Source organism: Copadichromis virginalis, linkage group LG23 (genome assembly GCF_057382275.1).
Source record: "Copadichromis virginalis isolate Kocher_CV1m ecotype Utaka linkage group LG23, C_Virginalis_male_GT1.1, whole genome shotgun sequence".
In the NCBI taxonomy this organism is placed as follows: Eukaryota; Metazoa; Chordata; class Actinopteri; order Cichliformes; family Cichlidae; genus Copadichromis; species Copadichromis virginalis.
In genome coordinates, this window is record NC_140639.1 from 23,739,365 (window position 1) to 23,755,516 (window position 16,152).

The window sequence follows — 16,152 nt, forward strand, 5'->3', positions numbered from 1 at the left end:
GCGGCTGCTGGAGGCTGTTGCTGAGTGAAATCAGTCGCAAAGAGTCTGCAAATCTGAAAAACCTGTGTACATTACATCAGCTGCCTTTTGCTTGAATGTAGCAATGGTAATATGTGTCGTCCTTGTATAAATAAAATACAGATACTTTTTTTTAAGAACATGCTGCACAAAAACTCTCCTCGTGTTTCCTTTAGTTGATAGCATAGTTTTTACCAAATTCTCCTAGCGACTGCAAGCAACCACTCATCAACTGGTCGATTTGACCTTTGGTTGCCAATCAGTCTCCAATTGGTCTCTAGACTTGTGTGGGGCCTAACCGAGAATGCCAGTTGCCCAGATGTAGTGACTTGTGACACCAAAAGACAAAAAGACGCCGAAGCTTCAAAATGAGTAATCCAGAAACCAGTGAGTGACATCACATTACTACATCTATCATTTAAATCAAGTTTATGATGATAAATTTTGGTCATAGACATATCTTGACCATATATTTCTGCACACACATTCACAATTTATCTAATTATGTCTTGTGCCTCGGTGCTCTGCGACCTGCACAGTCGTTCTATATTACATATTTCTTCAAATGGGATCAAATCCACAGAGTTTCATATCTGCCTGTTCGCCGCTCTGTGTTTGCTTGTCATGTACTGGATGAGCCCAGGAGGTTTAGCACTGTGGTATAACTCGTGTACACTGCTCATGTCTCTTTCCTGAGATAGCAATATTACAGTGAGCACACAGCACCCTCCTCGCTCTCCTTTGTGCTCCCTTATCTATTTCTTCTCTATTGCTTTCATTCATCCTCTCTATCTTTCTCTCGCTCGTTTCAGTCGTTCCTCTTTTCCCTCTGCTCCATCTCAAATGATTCGACTTGTATCTGTCTGCACCTCTCTTTCTCTCAGTTCTTTCCTCCCCCCTTTACCTCCTTCCCTCTCCTAGACAGTTGACTGGTATGGCGACACCAGACTGCGTGTATTTTTAGCGCCGCCACAGATGGGGCCATGGCAGCATGTCAGAGACCAGAATGTTCTTTATCTCAGCTGTCAGGCCGGATCGAAATGGATCCCGACCACTTAGAGAGGGAAAAAGGGAGAAAGGAGGACTACTAGCTTTCCCTCCTCTGTTTGTACCACTCCTCAAATTGAGGGTTTTAGTCATGTCTTTTGCTATGGTTAAATAACTTCTGCTGCATGAGGAAGGTGCGAATGGAAGGTGGTGAAAGGAAATACTCTCAGGTGCTGTGTCAGCCCCTTTGTGGGAGCTGTATCTAAACCTATGATCGAGAGGAGGTGAAATTGCGGGTCAAAAAAAGATTTATCACAAAGGCGGGCTCACTGAAAGGACCGAGTGCAGCAGATATGGCCGCCAGGCTTTGTGATAAAAAGATGTTTTCCAACAGACTGAGTGGAAAGAAGATCCAGCTTTGCTAGTGTCCTATAATCACACAGCTGTGTTTGTTACTGTGACCAAACCTGCTCTTAAAAGGCAAAATAAATGTCTAAAGCAAGCTTTGTGCATCTCTGCATTAACACAATACACCCCCTGGCATAGCAGTGATTGTGAATAGTAGAATTTAATTCACCCACAACCTCTAGCCGCAGTGCTGGACAACAGAGAACAGAAAGCGCCTCTTTGTGTCTCTGAAAATCTTTGTTTTTTCCTCTCTTTTGGAGAGCGAGTAGAGGAATACGCTGCAGGCTACAGCCGGGGGTCAAGTGGTTGACTTTGTGCATCACAGTTTGGAGTCTGCAGAGACTCTCCTCTGGCAGCGTTCACTCACTGTAGCAGCAGGCCGGCCGTCCACGTGAATATAAAGGAGTGGCGGGAAACCGAGAGAGGCAGTGAGAGAGGGAGGTGATGGGTGACTGGGTAAATCAATCAGAAATTATCCAAAGTTCAGTTTGTCGGGCTGTCACGTTGTGTCGAGGTCACTTGGATTGTATTCAGCAGCTGTGAACAAAGAGCTAAGGTATTACTTCTAGTGTGTCTCAGTAAAATAGACATACTAGATTAAAAAAACACACTATTTAAAAGTGTTTTGCCTCCAAGTCCTAGACAAATAGCAATAAGTGTATACTGCTTGTCTTGTCAAGTATATGTAAAGCATAAACATTAAATGCACTACACTACCAAAAGTATTCAGTCACTCATCCAAGTCATTTATTTCAGGTGTTCCAATCACTTCCATGGCCATGGGTGTATAAAAGCACCTCGGCATGTAGACTGCTTCTACAAACATTTATGAAAGAATGGGTCGCTCTCAAGATCTCAGTGAATTCCAGCATGGTCCATGAAAGGATGCCAACTGTGCAACAAGTCCAGTTCCAACATGAATGCAAACCTGTGCACAAAACACAGTCCATAAAGACATGGATGAGTGAGGTTTGGGTGGGAGAACTTGACAGGCCTGCACAGAATCCCAAACTCAACCCAAGAGAAAACCTTTGGTATGAATTAGAGTGCAGACTGCCAGGCTTTCTCATTAACATTCATGTTTGGGATGAGCCCTCATGAGCGATGTGTCTCCTTGCAATAGGGAATTTGACTCAAGTTGTTGTATTCTGGCTATATTCCTGTACTAAAGCAAGGTTCCTGAGTGTCAGTGTCATTTTGCAGTAAAATTGTTGCCCTGCAGCATTGACCTAAAAAAAAAGGGCCTAAATTTTACCTTTTAATTTTCTGTTAAAGTTTTTACCAACATTTACAGTATTCTCTATTTATGAAAACTGTTATTTGTTATAAAGAGGTTTCCTCTATTTTTATATAAAACAGCAGTTTGTTATTTGCTCCTCATTTAGCTCCTCTCTACTTTATGCTAATTTAGCTAATGTTAGCATGCTAATTCACTAAACTTATTTGGTAAATAAGTACTTAATGCACCAACTAGCCAATATAGGAATCTAAGAAGAATGCCCAAACTTCCTGTATAAAAAGTATAGTCTGTTTACCTGCATGAAGCTAAATCCTGCTCGAACAAGCCTCAGCCTACAAGCAGAAAAAAACAGCTTCTGCTACTAAAATCCTGTCCCTTAGCTAAAGATGCTGCATTACTCATATACAGCTATCTGTTTACAGGGATCAAAATCACAGTGAGCATCCTACAAAGCTGATGTTGGCAATGACAGTGTTGACGAGTTGCTTGCTGAACACTGAAGTCTTTGGAAAGGAGATAACAGCTTTGACTACACATACAAATACACAATAATCAACATATTGCTGGTTTTGTTCTTTTTTAAATGACATTTTCCGCCAATGAGAACTAATATACAGTTCCATCATCTTTATCCTTGAAAAATCTTGCTCACAGCAATAATGTTAGCATTATGATACAGTAAAATTAGGTTTAAGTGCCTGATTTGGTGTCAGCTCGAATGTTATTCTGGCCTAGAAACACAAACAAATGATCAATCTCACATCTATTTAATGTTTTCCTCCATGAAGCCATTTCTCCTGGCAGCACAGTGGGAGGGAGACTCGGTTCAATAATGTGTCTTTCATCGCGAAGCTCTAATCAAGCCCCAAGGTCTCCTTCTGAATCTTGTCGCATTTCGGAACCTCATTTCCATTCCTTGTCCCCGAAGGCAAGGTAAAACAGTCCCGAGGTATATGGGCAAAGGCTCTGTACTTTGTACTGCATGAGTAGCCTTCACCTGCAGCCCGGTCAATTGATATGGAAATGACTGGGAGAGCCAAGTTTCTCTAACTGAAAGGAAATAATGGAGCATACACAGACATAAAAAGCAGAGCGGTAAACAGAAAAACAAAAGAATGACAGTGATGACTGAAGCAAATCGGGCGCTAATCTAATCGTCAGCTTCATTTGCACTTTTCAAAGACAAGGTCACATGAGTCATCAAGATGGGGGGTGGGGAAGGACAACAAACAATCCTGCTCATAAGCGACTCGGGAAAAAAAATGTTACATCAAGTTAAGATGAGTGCTAAAAACTCTGCAATTCAAGGCTTGCAAAACTTTGATGTTATCTTAAAAGCATTTGCATCATAATCAAAAAACATCAAATAGGCTGAAAATTTAGTCACAAAGGACTGTTGGTACGAACATTCGCCTGTACTCTTGCAGGAACCTATTGAAGTAAGACTAGCATAGCTGGTTTATAGTTTAATTAGGATTCAGTTTTGATGTATTTTAAAGTCTTAAACCCGAGAACGATCAAAGCCCTTCAGAGGATGCATCCCATTGCAATCTCTAATATCGCCGTGCCATAACAATGTCCTCTTCTCACAAAAAGAAGACTGCAGATCTGGGGGCAACTTCTATCTCTGCAATAAGTCAGAATATGCTAGGAAGCTCAGCAGAATGCCAATCAATATCACTTCCCTGTGACTACAGTAATTATCATCACCATCCACAGGAATAATACCATGTGGTTTGAGCTCTGCAGAAGGTCAAGAGCAGATTGGTGGCACATGATGTTTCCATGGTAGCAGTTTGTGTGACCTGCGCTACACCTCGTGCCCATGCATTTAGGCCTTTCTATTTATATTGGAAGTCATTAGACTCACCAGTGTGGAGTCTTTAATCATAAAATTACAAAAAAGGTGACAAGATTAGCTGAGGCGGGTTCACTGACGTAGGCGACTGTGACTGAGCAATTACCATAAAGATCTGATGATGGGCTGAAATGCCTGGGATTAGACACCTGTGTGACAGTTACTCTAAACTCCTAAATAAGGTTGTTGGTGCAGTTTTCTGACTGCGGAAACACTGATGTTTGTCAGGCCATAAATCACCACTTAATTCATGGTGAAGTTAAACTGTATCTAATGGCACTGGGACACAGCTTAGCAGAGGTAATTAAAACTAAAAGCGAGGAGTGGAAGTAGGCTGCACAACTCACTGTATCATTTTCCTTTAATAAACGCACCATGGCATGTTAGATCCTCCTAGGATTATGGTACATTTAAACTGCACAAGAACTCCAGGGATCTCAGTGTGTCCAGTTAGGAAGTGCACAGTGTTGTGAACCAATTTCAGCAGCTTTGGTGAAAATGAATCTGACAGCTGGTGCACTGGACAGGCAACAACACAACCCCCAGAAGGGTAATGGTGTTACAGGAAGAGACCATTTCTCCCTCCTTATTCCTCCTGATTCATCTTTTTCTAGTTCTGCTTATTGCTAGTGTCCTTGTTAGTGTTGGTAGTCCTGTTTTAGACTGTTTAAAAAGTAGGACATTTTCAATGAATCAACAAAAATATTTTTATATTTACAGGACAGTCTAGGCAATGAGCAACCAGAGGCTTTCTTCTTCTTCTTTTTGTAATTTTACAAATTTCTTTCATACAATTTAAGCCCAAAGAGTCATGCTGATAGAGTAGATCAGCTTTATCAGTTGAAAAACTGAGAAACTGAGTTGAAACTGCACTTCTTTTTCGTATATTAAGATATCTCCGGGATTATATGTGTACTTAACCTCATGTACACTGACAGAAAGGGGAGTTTCTGGCACACTTCAGATCAAACTGCGCTGTGTAGGTGGCTCACGCCACGATACAAAATGAGTTTGACGTCCCTGAGTTTCTGAGCTGCAGTACCACTCCTGCCGCAGGAGGTGTCAGTAGTGAGCAAAGCAGTGCGGATGTACCGTCAGCTAAAAGTGAAGACAAAGAAGAGTAAACACCAACAGTGCAGCGCTTGCAAAGGTACCAAGGTGCAAATTTCTATTTTATTTTCTCACCCTGTCATAATTTGAAGGTATAAAGTCGTTCATTACTTTATAACAACATAACCTTGCAGCTAGCGGCTAATGTTAGCAGCTAGCTTCAGCTGCGTAATCAGAAGCAGCGTAGTTGAGCTTAGCTGTCATGAGTTGGTGTGTGGGGGTGTGGAGCTCTGCCTAGCAGGCTCGATGCTCCGTGTTGTTTTATATTCTATGTTACAGGATCGATAATTTGCTATTTTTAGTCTTGCTTCTATTACACGATCTTCGTCTGTGCTTCTTGCGGCTTTTACATTGCCTCTTTTCCCTGCAGATTATTTTCTGACCCAGATAAAATAAAAAACAGCGCAGCAGCAGTAACAAGGCTCTGAAAATGGACACAAGAGCCTTGAAGAATCCCTACCCCGACTATGATGGGAGCCTCGCATCCACACAGGCGTTTTTTGACTTTCAGGGAAAGGTAATGCATTAAAAAGAAGTGTGCGAGCATGTCTTTCATGTCCACCATGATATTTACAGTTTTTGTTTTGTATTTTTTTAAACCCTTAGCTCACACCAGAGTTTGCCCAGCGGCTGAGCAGCAAGATCAGCGAGCTGTTAGGTGTCATGGAGAATGGGCTTAGGTCTGCTGATCCCAGAGACTGCACTGCTTACACTGGCTGGGCAGGTGATGATAGCATTACACAGCTGGGATAAATAAGTCAAGTAGCAGGGAAATGCACGTAACTGTGCACATGCTGTGAGACTGTTCTGCCGTTTACCTGTATGCAGCTTTACTTCAGTGAGACCTTCTTTTTTTTATGTGGACTACTAATGAACATGAATTATTGTGTAATTATGTCTTCCAACAGACTGATACCTTCTTCTAAACGTAATTAATTAATTAATTAATAATACATATGAGCGAGTGCCGTGGTGCCATTTAGCATAACCTTTAACCTCCACTAACTTAACTCCACTAACTGCATGTCTTTGGACTGTGGGCAGTCTTGTCTTTTGACCACGCATACACAGAGAGAACATCCAAACTCCACACAGAAAGTCTCCGGCCAGATGGTGGATTCAAACCCTGGACCTTCTTGCTAAGCCAACATTAAGCCAGCTAATGTTAGGCTTGAGTGTCCTAAAAATCATACTTTGTCTCCAATAAACAGTAGTTTTATAAGAGTTGTTTAAGTGTCCAGGTACAACAATGTTAGAGCTGCTTCAAAGAACATTTTGGTAAGGCTTGCTAACAGCAGCTAGCAGAGGCTAACAGCAGCAAAAACAGCAGTGCTTGGAAAAGTTCAGGATATCCTCAACAACTCACCTCAGTATCACTGTCATTAGACAGAAGGGGGCTTAATGGACTCATGGACTCATATTAGACTTTTACAGCCTCTCAGAGTAAATAAAGGTGGACACTTGTTCTTCGTCTTGAATAGCATTGACAGCTGAGGTAAACAGTACAAATACATTCAGTACAAATAAATGGCAGCCAGAGTTGTTTGTCCTAAAGCAGCGATGGTAGCTAGGATTATGCAATTGAAATGGGAGGGCTAAGAAAACAAAACTCAGTTGACTGAAATCTACTAGCATCTAATTGCAAGATACAGTATACCTTTAAATTAAGAAAAAATTTTGGGGCGCTTTCCAAACTTTCAACATTGTGTCTTAAAAGGCATCGCCCTGCTCTATCTGCACCTCCATGATGTGTTCAGGGAGCCCTCGTTCCTTCACAAAGCTCTCGAGCATGTCACCCAGAGCCTCAAGTGCCTGACCCGGCGCCATGACGTCACCTTCCTGTGTGGGGATGCGGGGCCGCTGGCCGTGGCTGCTGTCGTCTTCTATCGCCTTCAGAGAGTGCAAGAGAGCGACGAGTGCATCAACAGGTCAGCCTCATATAAGTCGGTATAAGTAATGAATTTAGGTGTACATTAAAGTGTACTACGTAACCACCACTGTGTCTGCAGCAGTTTTCTCCTTTCTTGGGAGGTTTCTCTTTAGGAAAATGTGTTTTGATGCCAGATTTCTTCTCCTGTTTGACAGGCGATAGTTTTCCTGGCCCAAAAAATGTCAAATGCACTAAAGAAAATACTGAAAAAGGCTTTTTATTTTATGGATTTGCTGTGTAACGTCACTCCACTGTTACTGAAACGCTCTTTAGCACTCACATTTGCAGCATTGTTTCCCTGCAAAACCTCACCTCCTGTGAAAGACTTCTCCTTGAGAGTCTTCTGTTACAGGTTAGAGGCACGTCTGCCTCTGTGGGGATCTCCTCCATGATGTTGTGAAACACATAGAGCACCAGTCTGAGCCTGTGAGCTGCAAAAAGAAACATTTTGTCCCTGTTAATAATTTAGACCCCCCCCACCCCCCCTCCGTAGCCATTAAAATATGCAGTTTGTATAGCCTACATCATTGTGTTGCGTGCCAGCATGTTTTCTTCAATACAACTGCACTTAGTATTATTGAGGCTATTACAGCTTTATTAAGTATCTGCAGTATGAATCAAATGCACTCGAATGGAGCCGATTGGACCAGTTTAATTTCCAGCTTAATGGTCCGGATCTAGTTCATTTAACTGCCGGAGCAGGAATCGCATTTATGATATAATTAATTGTACGCGCTTATAGGTCGTCATAAATAGAAGGTCTATTTTAAGATGTGGTTCAGTGGTGCAAAAAATCTGTCACAAACTTCCTGTGCCTCTCCACCAGGCTGATGCAGTACCACCAGACGGTGGTGAAGGGTTCGGGCGGGCTGCCAGACGAGCTGCTGTATGGGCGGGTGGGCTACCTCTACTCACTGGTCTTCATCAACCAGCAGCTTGGAAAAGACAGGATTCCAGATGGATACATCCAACAGGTGATTCAGAAACAGTGCGCTCAGTCCAAAGTTTTTTATTTTGTTGTATTTTCTTTGTGAGAGCGACAGTTGCCATAGAAACCTCTAGGTTTAAACCATTTTCTCTCATTTATCTCCACTAATTTATATTTTTGCTTCTTTCCGCAGATCACCCAGGCTGTGCTGGAATCGGGTGAGCACCTCAGTAGGAAGTTCCGGGTCCAGAACCAGAGCCCCCTGATGTACGAGTGGTACCAGGAGCAGTATGTGGGGGCCGCCCACGGCCTGGCTGGCATCTACTACTTCCTCATGCAGGTGGAACAGGATCCTGGTTTTAGATGCAAGTGGAGTAGTCTTGTGCTTGTGCAGGCCGTATGGGAAATAATTTTCTGTGGTTTTGCAGTAATTCGGTGTATGCACTTTCATTCGAAGGGATCTATGGCTGCACCAAGAACTCTGAAAGCTGAAGTTATTAAATTTTCAGTTCTAAGAATCAAAGAAAACATACAAATCCCTCTCCTCGTTTAAGAAGCCAAGCCTGCAAATATTTGTTATGCCATCTAAAAAGTTAATTATGCTAGCTCCAAAGTTAACTTTCTAATAAGTGCTCTTGTGCAGAAGCTAATCTGTCTGTTTCCAGGGTACCTCACGCTCTACCAAAGTTGCCACCTGTCACCTTTTTTTCCCTCCTCTGAACTTGATCTTACCCCTCCTTCACAGCCTGGCTTTGTGTTCTCGGAGGAGCTCGTGCACAGGCTGGTGAAACCCAGCGTCGACCACGTCTGCCGTCTTAAGTTCCCCTCAGGAAACTACCCTCCCTGCATGGGGGACGATCGAGACCTGCTGGTGCACTGGTGCCACGGATCTCCGGGGGTCGTGTACATGCTCCTGCAGGCCTACAAGGTAAAGACTGAGAGCTTGAAAATTTGATTACTCATTTGCAGAAAGAAACAGTGAGTCTGTTCAGTCTGTTTGTGTACCAGGTCCTACATGAAACTGCATTTAGTTAGTCTGTTCACCGGAACAGTGTTAAGCAGAAAAGTCAGCAGTTGGCTAAAAGTAATGCATAAAAGTGCAGTTGTATGGATGTTGTTAGGGTTCAAATATTGAGGAGGGATACAGGAGGAATTCCAAAATAACAACACTGATCCAGCCGGGTGGAGTCAAACGATGATTTTACTGAACACGCGTGGAGACATGAACACTGTTACACAATCAGCATCGATCTCTCTCGAACAATACACAATCAGTTGTTTTTATACCATCAGGGAAATTTATAACGCCCCCTCATGCGTTAAGCAGATACAATATATGCATACGTCAAATCAAAACCACAATGACTTTTAACACAGTTTGCAAAACAACATCGCCTTGTCTCCATCCCAGGTGTCTTCCTGTCGCTGCCGGACGCTCGCTTATCGTCTGGAACATCAGGCACACATTCTGCAACAAACTGTTCTTTTGCAGGCACAATTTTGCAGTTGCAAGCTTTTACAAAATATTATTTGAACCTTCACCTACCCCTGAGTCTAACTGCTGTGTAAGTGTGTGTATGTGTACGTGTGTGTGTGCGTGTGTGGCTCGACCTCACACGAACTTTGTCTTATGAGAAGAGAGGCCAATTCTCATGTGCATAATAACCTAACTGAAACTATATTTGTAATATGTTGAATAAATGTTTTAATCAAGAACTTCTACTAAAAGCTTAATCAAAAGATATAAATGTATAAAAGACAATAATGAATAACCTGGTTATTCAAATAGCATCCTCCCAACAGCTCCTCAAAGTAACTTACACTTAGACTCTGCTTTAGTTCCACTTTCACAAGCACACTCTGCAAAAGCCTGCGCTTCCTGTCTACTTTGGCACAGAGTGTACTCAGAGTTAGGCCTTTCTTTTATAACCCAACAGAATCAGCACATACACATTTAAGATTATAACAAGCATTCAAAAGCATTTAAGATTATTGATTTAACTCAACAGTTTAAAGTGGTTATAGCTGCACCTGTAATAAAGGCTAATTGGGTACCAATATGTTTAAACATCTGAATACAATATCAATATTAATTATTAATGCAATGGTAATGATGATGATTATTAACAATAGCAGCAAAATATTTCTCTAATCCCCACAATGTGTTAGCTGTAAGTATGAATTTAAAGATTAAACTGCATTAATATTTTTGTTAACTGTCCATAAAATTAAATAGTTAAAATGCATAACTGTGCAAAAGTTTTGAGCCATCTTTCAGCTCATTATATTTTGCTCCTTGTCGGCACCTATTTCCAGATTTCCTAGCAACATATAATGAAATGAGGGGTGGCTCAAGACTTTTGCACAGTACTTTAGCTAGGTGAACTGGTGGATAAGCAGTTCACCTGTCATACTGTCATTATATTAATGCTGCTATCCTGTATATATTGTACATACTATTGTTTGAGTACTTACGATTGTTTTTTTGTACTTTTTATATTTTACATTTATATTTATTATTGAAACTTGCACCAAGGGAGTGGCACTCCAATTTCGTTGTACTCTGTACAATGACAATAAAGGTTATTCTATTCTATTCTATTCTATTCAAACCAGTCACTAAACATTGTGGGCAGCTGTTAACTGGAATAGTCACTAAAAGCTGCGGGTAAAGGGTTGAAATAAGTTGTTACTTATGGATGGTTATAAACAGTTAGCTAAGCCTAACTGACAAATTAAAGGGGTTCTGTGGGGTACTTTGTTAAAAACCACTGTCTGAGAAACACAGGGGTCATCGAAAGACTCATAGTGCCATCTTGTGGTGAAGTAGAGTCATGTTTTAATCTCATAAAATTCTCCCTTTTCTGTCTAAATTGAATAATATTGCCAATGAATGACATTTAAAGGACAAACAGTCCTCACAGAACATATCCACAGAACAGTTTATTTGTAGTATTTCTTAACTTATCGTGCTACATGAGACAGAGGGTATCGTTTATACAGTACCGCTGAGGTTCTCTTTTTAACTTGGAGGTTTTTTTTAATTCAGATCTCACAGAAATCAAGATCTGCTTTATGCTTATCACAGTTAAGATGATGACATGTCCCTCATTCCAGGCTTTCAGAGTTCCTCAGTACCTGGGCGACGCTCTGCAGTGCGGGGAGGTGGTGTGGTGGTACGGCCTGCTGAAAAAGGGTTACGGCCTGTGCCACGGCGCGGCTGGTAACGCCTACACTTTCTTGGCGTTGTACCGGCATACGCAGGATCCGAAGCACCTGTACAGAGCCTGCATGGTGAGAGGACATAAAAGCTCTTTAATAATGTAATCACTCCTGGGCTGCAGCGGCCAGTCGTCTGATCAAATAACCGCAAATATTAATTGCGTCGCACCAGCAGTGCATCCATCATAATTAGTGTCCAAAGGCTTGATTAATGCCTCCACTGTCTGACGCTGTAGAGTTATGACTAGGGGTTCCTCATAAGAGCAGGACGTTTTTTATCCCTGAAATTTTAATGTGTTTGTAGAAAGCCACGAGAAGTCCTTTTATAATTCCATTTTTGAGTCTCTGTCGCGTCCTCCCTCGACGCTCAACGACTTTGATGTGAGACGCAAAAGTCATATTGAACTTCAGTTCAAAGCTTAACCAATCAGAACGTAGTTGGTCACTCGCCAGCCCTAAAATTGAAAATTATTCCAGAAACGATGGGCATGTGAGAGGCAGGGCCTTTTATGTTTATTGACAGCAGGTCGGTCGCTGTCTGTGCGAGTTGGCGTCAAAGCGTGGCTCGCTAGCCGCTAGCGAGCTGGTCTTGGATGCACTCCAGATGGCGAGAGTTCCACATGTGCTTTCATTAATATGAATCTATTCATAGATGGAAATAGACTCTTCAGATGTGTTGCCTGCCTCCAAGCACAACATTGTGGTCGTAATCCGATACATCGACAGATGCTCGGATTTCACAGAGAAGGGCCCGATTTTTAGGACTTGTTGACATTTGCTCGCTGTTCTCCGGAGACGGATCAGCGGTCCAGTGTCATTACTGTTGTAACATTACTTTCTCTTTCGCTGCAGTTTGCAGACTGGTGTATGAACTACGGCAAACATGGATGTCGGACACCAGACACTCCCTTCTCTCTCTTTGAAGGTAATGCATAATGGCAGATCCAACCTTCCAAAAATATCATGTTATGCACAAAAGGGCATTTTTTAAGTTTTTGTTACATGTGTCACAGATTACAAGGTAAACTAAGCACTACATTTTTAGTGATGCCATTTTTCTGGGTTTGGTACATTGTTAGATATTTAAGACTTGCTGTTGCCAGGTTGCAGGCATGGCTTACATTGTAGTAAGAATTACAAGTGCAAATAAATGAGTCATGCTGTGAGATTACAGGAGTAGTGCAGTGGAAATTGAATAAGATTATTTTGAAAGGAGCTAAATTGGCTTCTGTGGTAAGAAATATGAACTTGTAATCACAGCCAGCTGCTTCACACATGTTCATCTGTCCCTCACACATAAATGCACAATGTACTGCCAGAAGTATTCACTCGTCTGCCTTCACAAACACATGAACTTGAGCGACATCCCATTCTTAACCCATCGGGTTTAATATGATGTCAGATCATGCTTTCGCAGCTATAACAGTTTCAACTCTTCCTGGAAGTCTTTCCACAGGTTTAGGAGTGTTTATGGGAATTACTGACCGTTCTTCCAGAAGCACATTTGTGAGGTCAGACACTGATGTTGGACTAGAAGGCCTGGCTCACAGTCTCCGCTCTAATTCATCCCAAAGCTGTTCTGTCGGGTTAAGGTCAGCACTCTGTGAAGGCCAGTCAACTTCTTCCACACCAAACGTGCACATCCATGTCTTTATGGACCTTGCTTTGTTCACTGGTGTGCAGTCACGTTGGAACAGGAAGGGTCCATCCCCAAATTGTTCCCACAAAGTTAGGAGCATGACATGGTCAAAATGTCTTTGTAGTCTGAAGCATTAAGATTTCTTTTTATGGGAACCAAGGGGCCAAGCTCAACTTCTGAAAGACAAGCCCACACCTTGGCCCCCCCTCCACCAAACTTTACACTTGGCACAGTGAAGTTCATGGAGTACCATTCCCCTGGCAACCGCCCAACCAAGAGTGGATGGAGAAGTGTGATTCGTCACTCCAGAGAACACGTCTCAGCGTGGAAACCAATTCCATAAAGCTCTCTCCATACTGTTCTTGAACTAATCAGAAGCCACATGAAGTTTGGAGGTCTGTAGCGATTGACTGTGCAAAACGTTGGTGACCTCTGCGCACCATCCACTTCAACGCACTCTACCATCTACCACTCGATGTCTGAGTTGTTAGCATTCCCAATTGCTTCCATTTTGCTATAATCCCACTAACAGCTGACTGTGGAATATTTAGTAGTGAGGAACTTTCACGACTGGACTTGTTGCACACATGCCATCTTATCACAGTACCACTCTGGAAGTCACTGAGCTGCTAGAAGCAGTCTGCAGGCCTAGGTGTTTGATTTTATACACCTGTTGCCATGGAAACTTTTGGAACACCTGATTTTGAATGGGTGAGTGAATACTTTCTGCAGTGCAGTGTTAAAGCAGCCAGGGTTGCAGGTTTAACAAAAAGGGTACAAATATCAGCTTTCTAATAATTACATCAACCAAACTGATTCTCTGTTACTAAGTGAATGTAGAAAACTGATAAGCTGCCTTACCAAGGTCAGTTTTCAGTGGTAGTGGATGTATCCACTGCAATATTAAATTATGAGATAATGCTATAGTTATATTTGTGTACAACACACAGACGAATGTGTTTTTATTAGAGAAACATATAAATAAAATACCAGAATCTTCAGTCTTTGGATTTCTGCCCCAACAGCAGAAACGTGGTGGAGAGGTTCAGTTCAGTCTCTAGCAACAGCAGTCAGCTCCAGCTGTCTGGGTAGTCTGTTTTAGAGACGATTCAAAGTCCTGCTTTGGTAATCATTCAAATATAACTGTATAAAAAAACCCATAATGACTCATAAGTAAAGTATATAATTCATCTGATAGGAATAAGTGATACATGCATGAGACCACAGCTAGCTGACTGGGGAGGCCATATTATTGGTCGTGTATCTACGGAAACTAAACTAACTAAACAGTGTCCCTTCTTCTTATCAGGCATGGCAGGAACCATCTACTTCCTGGCTGACCTTCTGCATCCAATGAGCGCCCGCTTCCCGGCCTTTGAGGTGTAGAAAGTGTCTGCGGGTAATGATCCCAGACCCACACTAGAAATCATTGAATAAGAAGACCCACACCGCTCTGCTCTTTGTCACACATGGGCACCGCAGTCATGACGGCTGGCTTTTAATTCAACATTCAGACATTGTGCCATGTTTTTCCTGCTTTTCCCACCTGGAAACGTCATGTGTTATTAACAATACATTTCCTGTAATGTTTTGGAAACGTGTCAAGGTTGTGAGCTTCCCTAGCATGCCCCAGCAACTCCTGCTCTGTGAACTAAAAGGAAGGGAACTAATTTTAAAATGAAAACATGGGAAAGCTGACTGTAATTTTTTTTTAGCACTTAGCTGTATATATCTGTCTGCTCTCTGTAAGTTTAAATGCTTTTGTTTTCTATTGTCTTTTTTGGGTGTAGAAATGTCTGGTGCAATGCTCCGTTGCGTTGCACCAGACGTAACGCAGCTGCCTAGTTTGTCGATGTTGTGCAGCGGTAAAGAAAAAGCACAGAGGGGCAGCAGAGAGCCACAAAGTTCACTCAGTGGTGACTTCATTAGCAGTGTATTTATATCTCATCAGATGTTTTTTTTTTTTTTCATTATCATTTGGTGTATGCAAGCAAAGTTTGGGTTTAAACTGGCTTTAAGTGATAAATATTGTATTGCAATGAGTTGAATTTTCTCTTTTTCTTCCTCTGTGGGACCATTAGCTCATCTAATCCAGTCTTTTCCATATAAGGCTCATGTACCAAGCAGCAACACAATGCCATCTCTCTTTTTTAAGCTCCCTGCCAGAGCTTCTTTATGACCCACGGCCAGCTTGGTAGGAGGAGGTGGTGAAGGGGGAGGTGGCTACTGTACCAGGGAGTCTTGAGACCTCAGTCTTCGCAGAGCAAACGCAGCGTAGGAGAAACTCAATACCACCAGTGGGAATGAGAGTAAAAATAGAGCTCATCTGTCCAGGAGGGGAGTGGTCTCCAAAGGCATGTGCTTCACTGTGGTTCACGCGCTCCTACAAGTATCTTCCAACGTGTCCGTTCTGATGCTCAGCAGCTGATTGCTTTGTGTTACATAGGCGATGACAACTTAGGCAGCCTAGCAGCACTATAAGTGTCTTTCCTTCCTTTTGGACCTACTTTAGAGAAAACATTTATTCTATTTTAACAATCGTGTGTATATATATATATATATATACTTGTCCAAAAGGCCAAAAAATGTTTATGGAAATCTGCTGTATTCTTACAACTGGTTGTACTTAAGGAAGATCATAAGCATGTAGCAATGTGCAAAAGTCTTGTTCCATCCCTCAATTCCCGGTGTTTAAGGCAAAAACAGAGTTTGTACAATTCTATCGAGCTTGAAAGTCAATATTTGGTGTGACCACCTTTATTCTTCAGTACAGTCTGAACTATTTTAGGCAGGCTTTCTTGTTATTTCTTTA

At 42.1% G+C, this 16,152-nt stretch overlaps 1 protein-coding gene across 2 annotated transcripts; it reads left to right on the forward strand.

Annotated features, from left to right (window-relative positions):
- Positions 1 to 5,561: 5,561 nt before the first annotated feature.
- Positions 5,562 to 15,382, forward strand: lancl1 (LanC antibiotic synthetase component C-like 1 (bacterial)). 2 transcript variants are annotated; one of them, XM_085449506.1, is made up of 10 exons: positions 5,562 to 5,669; positions 5,992 to 6,138; positions 6,228 to 6,345; positions 7,339 to 7,549; positions 8,378 to 8,525; positions 8,673 to 8,819; positions 9,225 to 9,407; positions 11,597 to 11,773; positions 12,554 to 12,626; positions 14,650 to 15,382. In XM_085449506.1, the coding sequence occupies exons 2-10, from the start codon at positions 6,052 to 6,054 to the stop codon at positions 14,724 to 14,726; spliced, it is 1,221 nt and encodes a 406-aa protein (XP_085305632.1). In that variant the 5' UTR covers positions 5,562 to 5,669; positions 5,992 to 6,051; the 3' UTR covers positions 14,727 to 15,382. The 2 variants fall into 2 exon arrangements, with proteins under 2 accessions (XP_085305632.1, XP_085305631.1); XM_085449505.1 differs by having other exon boundaries at positions 5,562 to 5,661.
- The last annotated feature ends 770 nt before the right edge of the window (positions 15,383 to 16,152 follow it).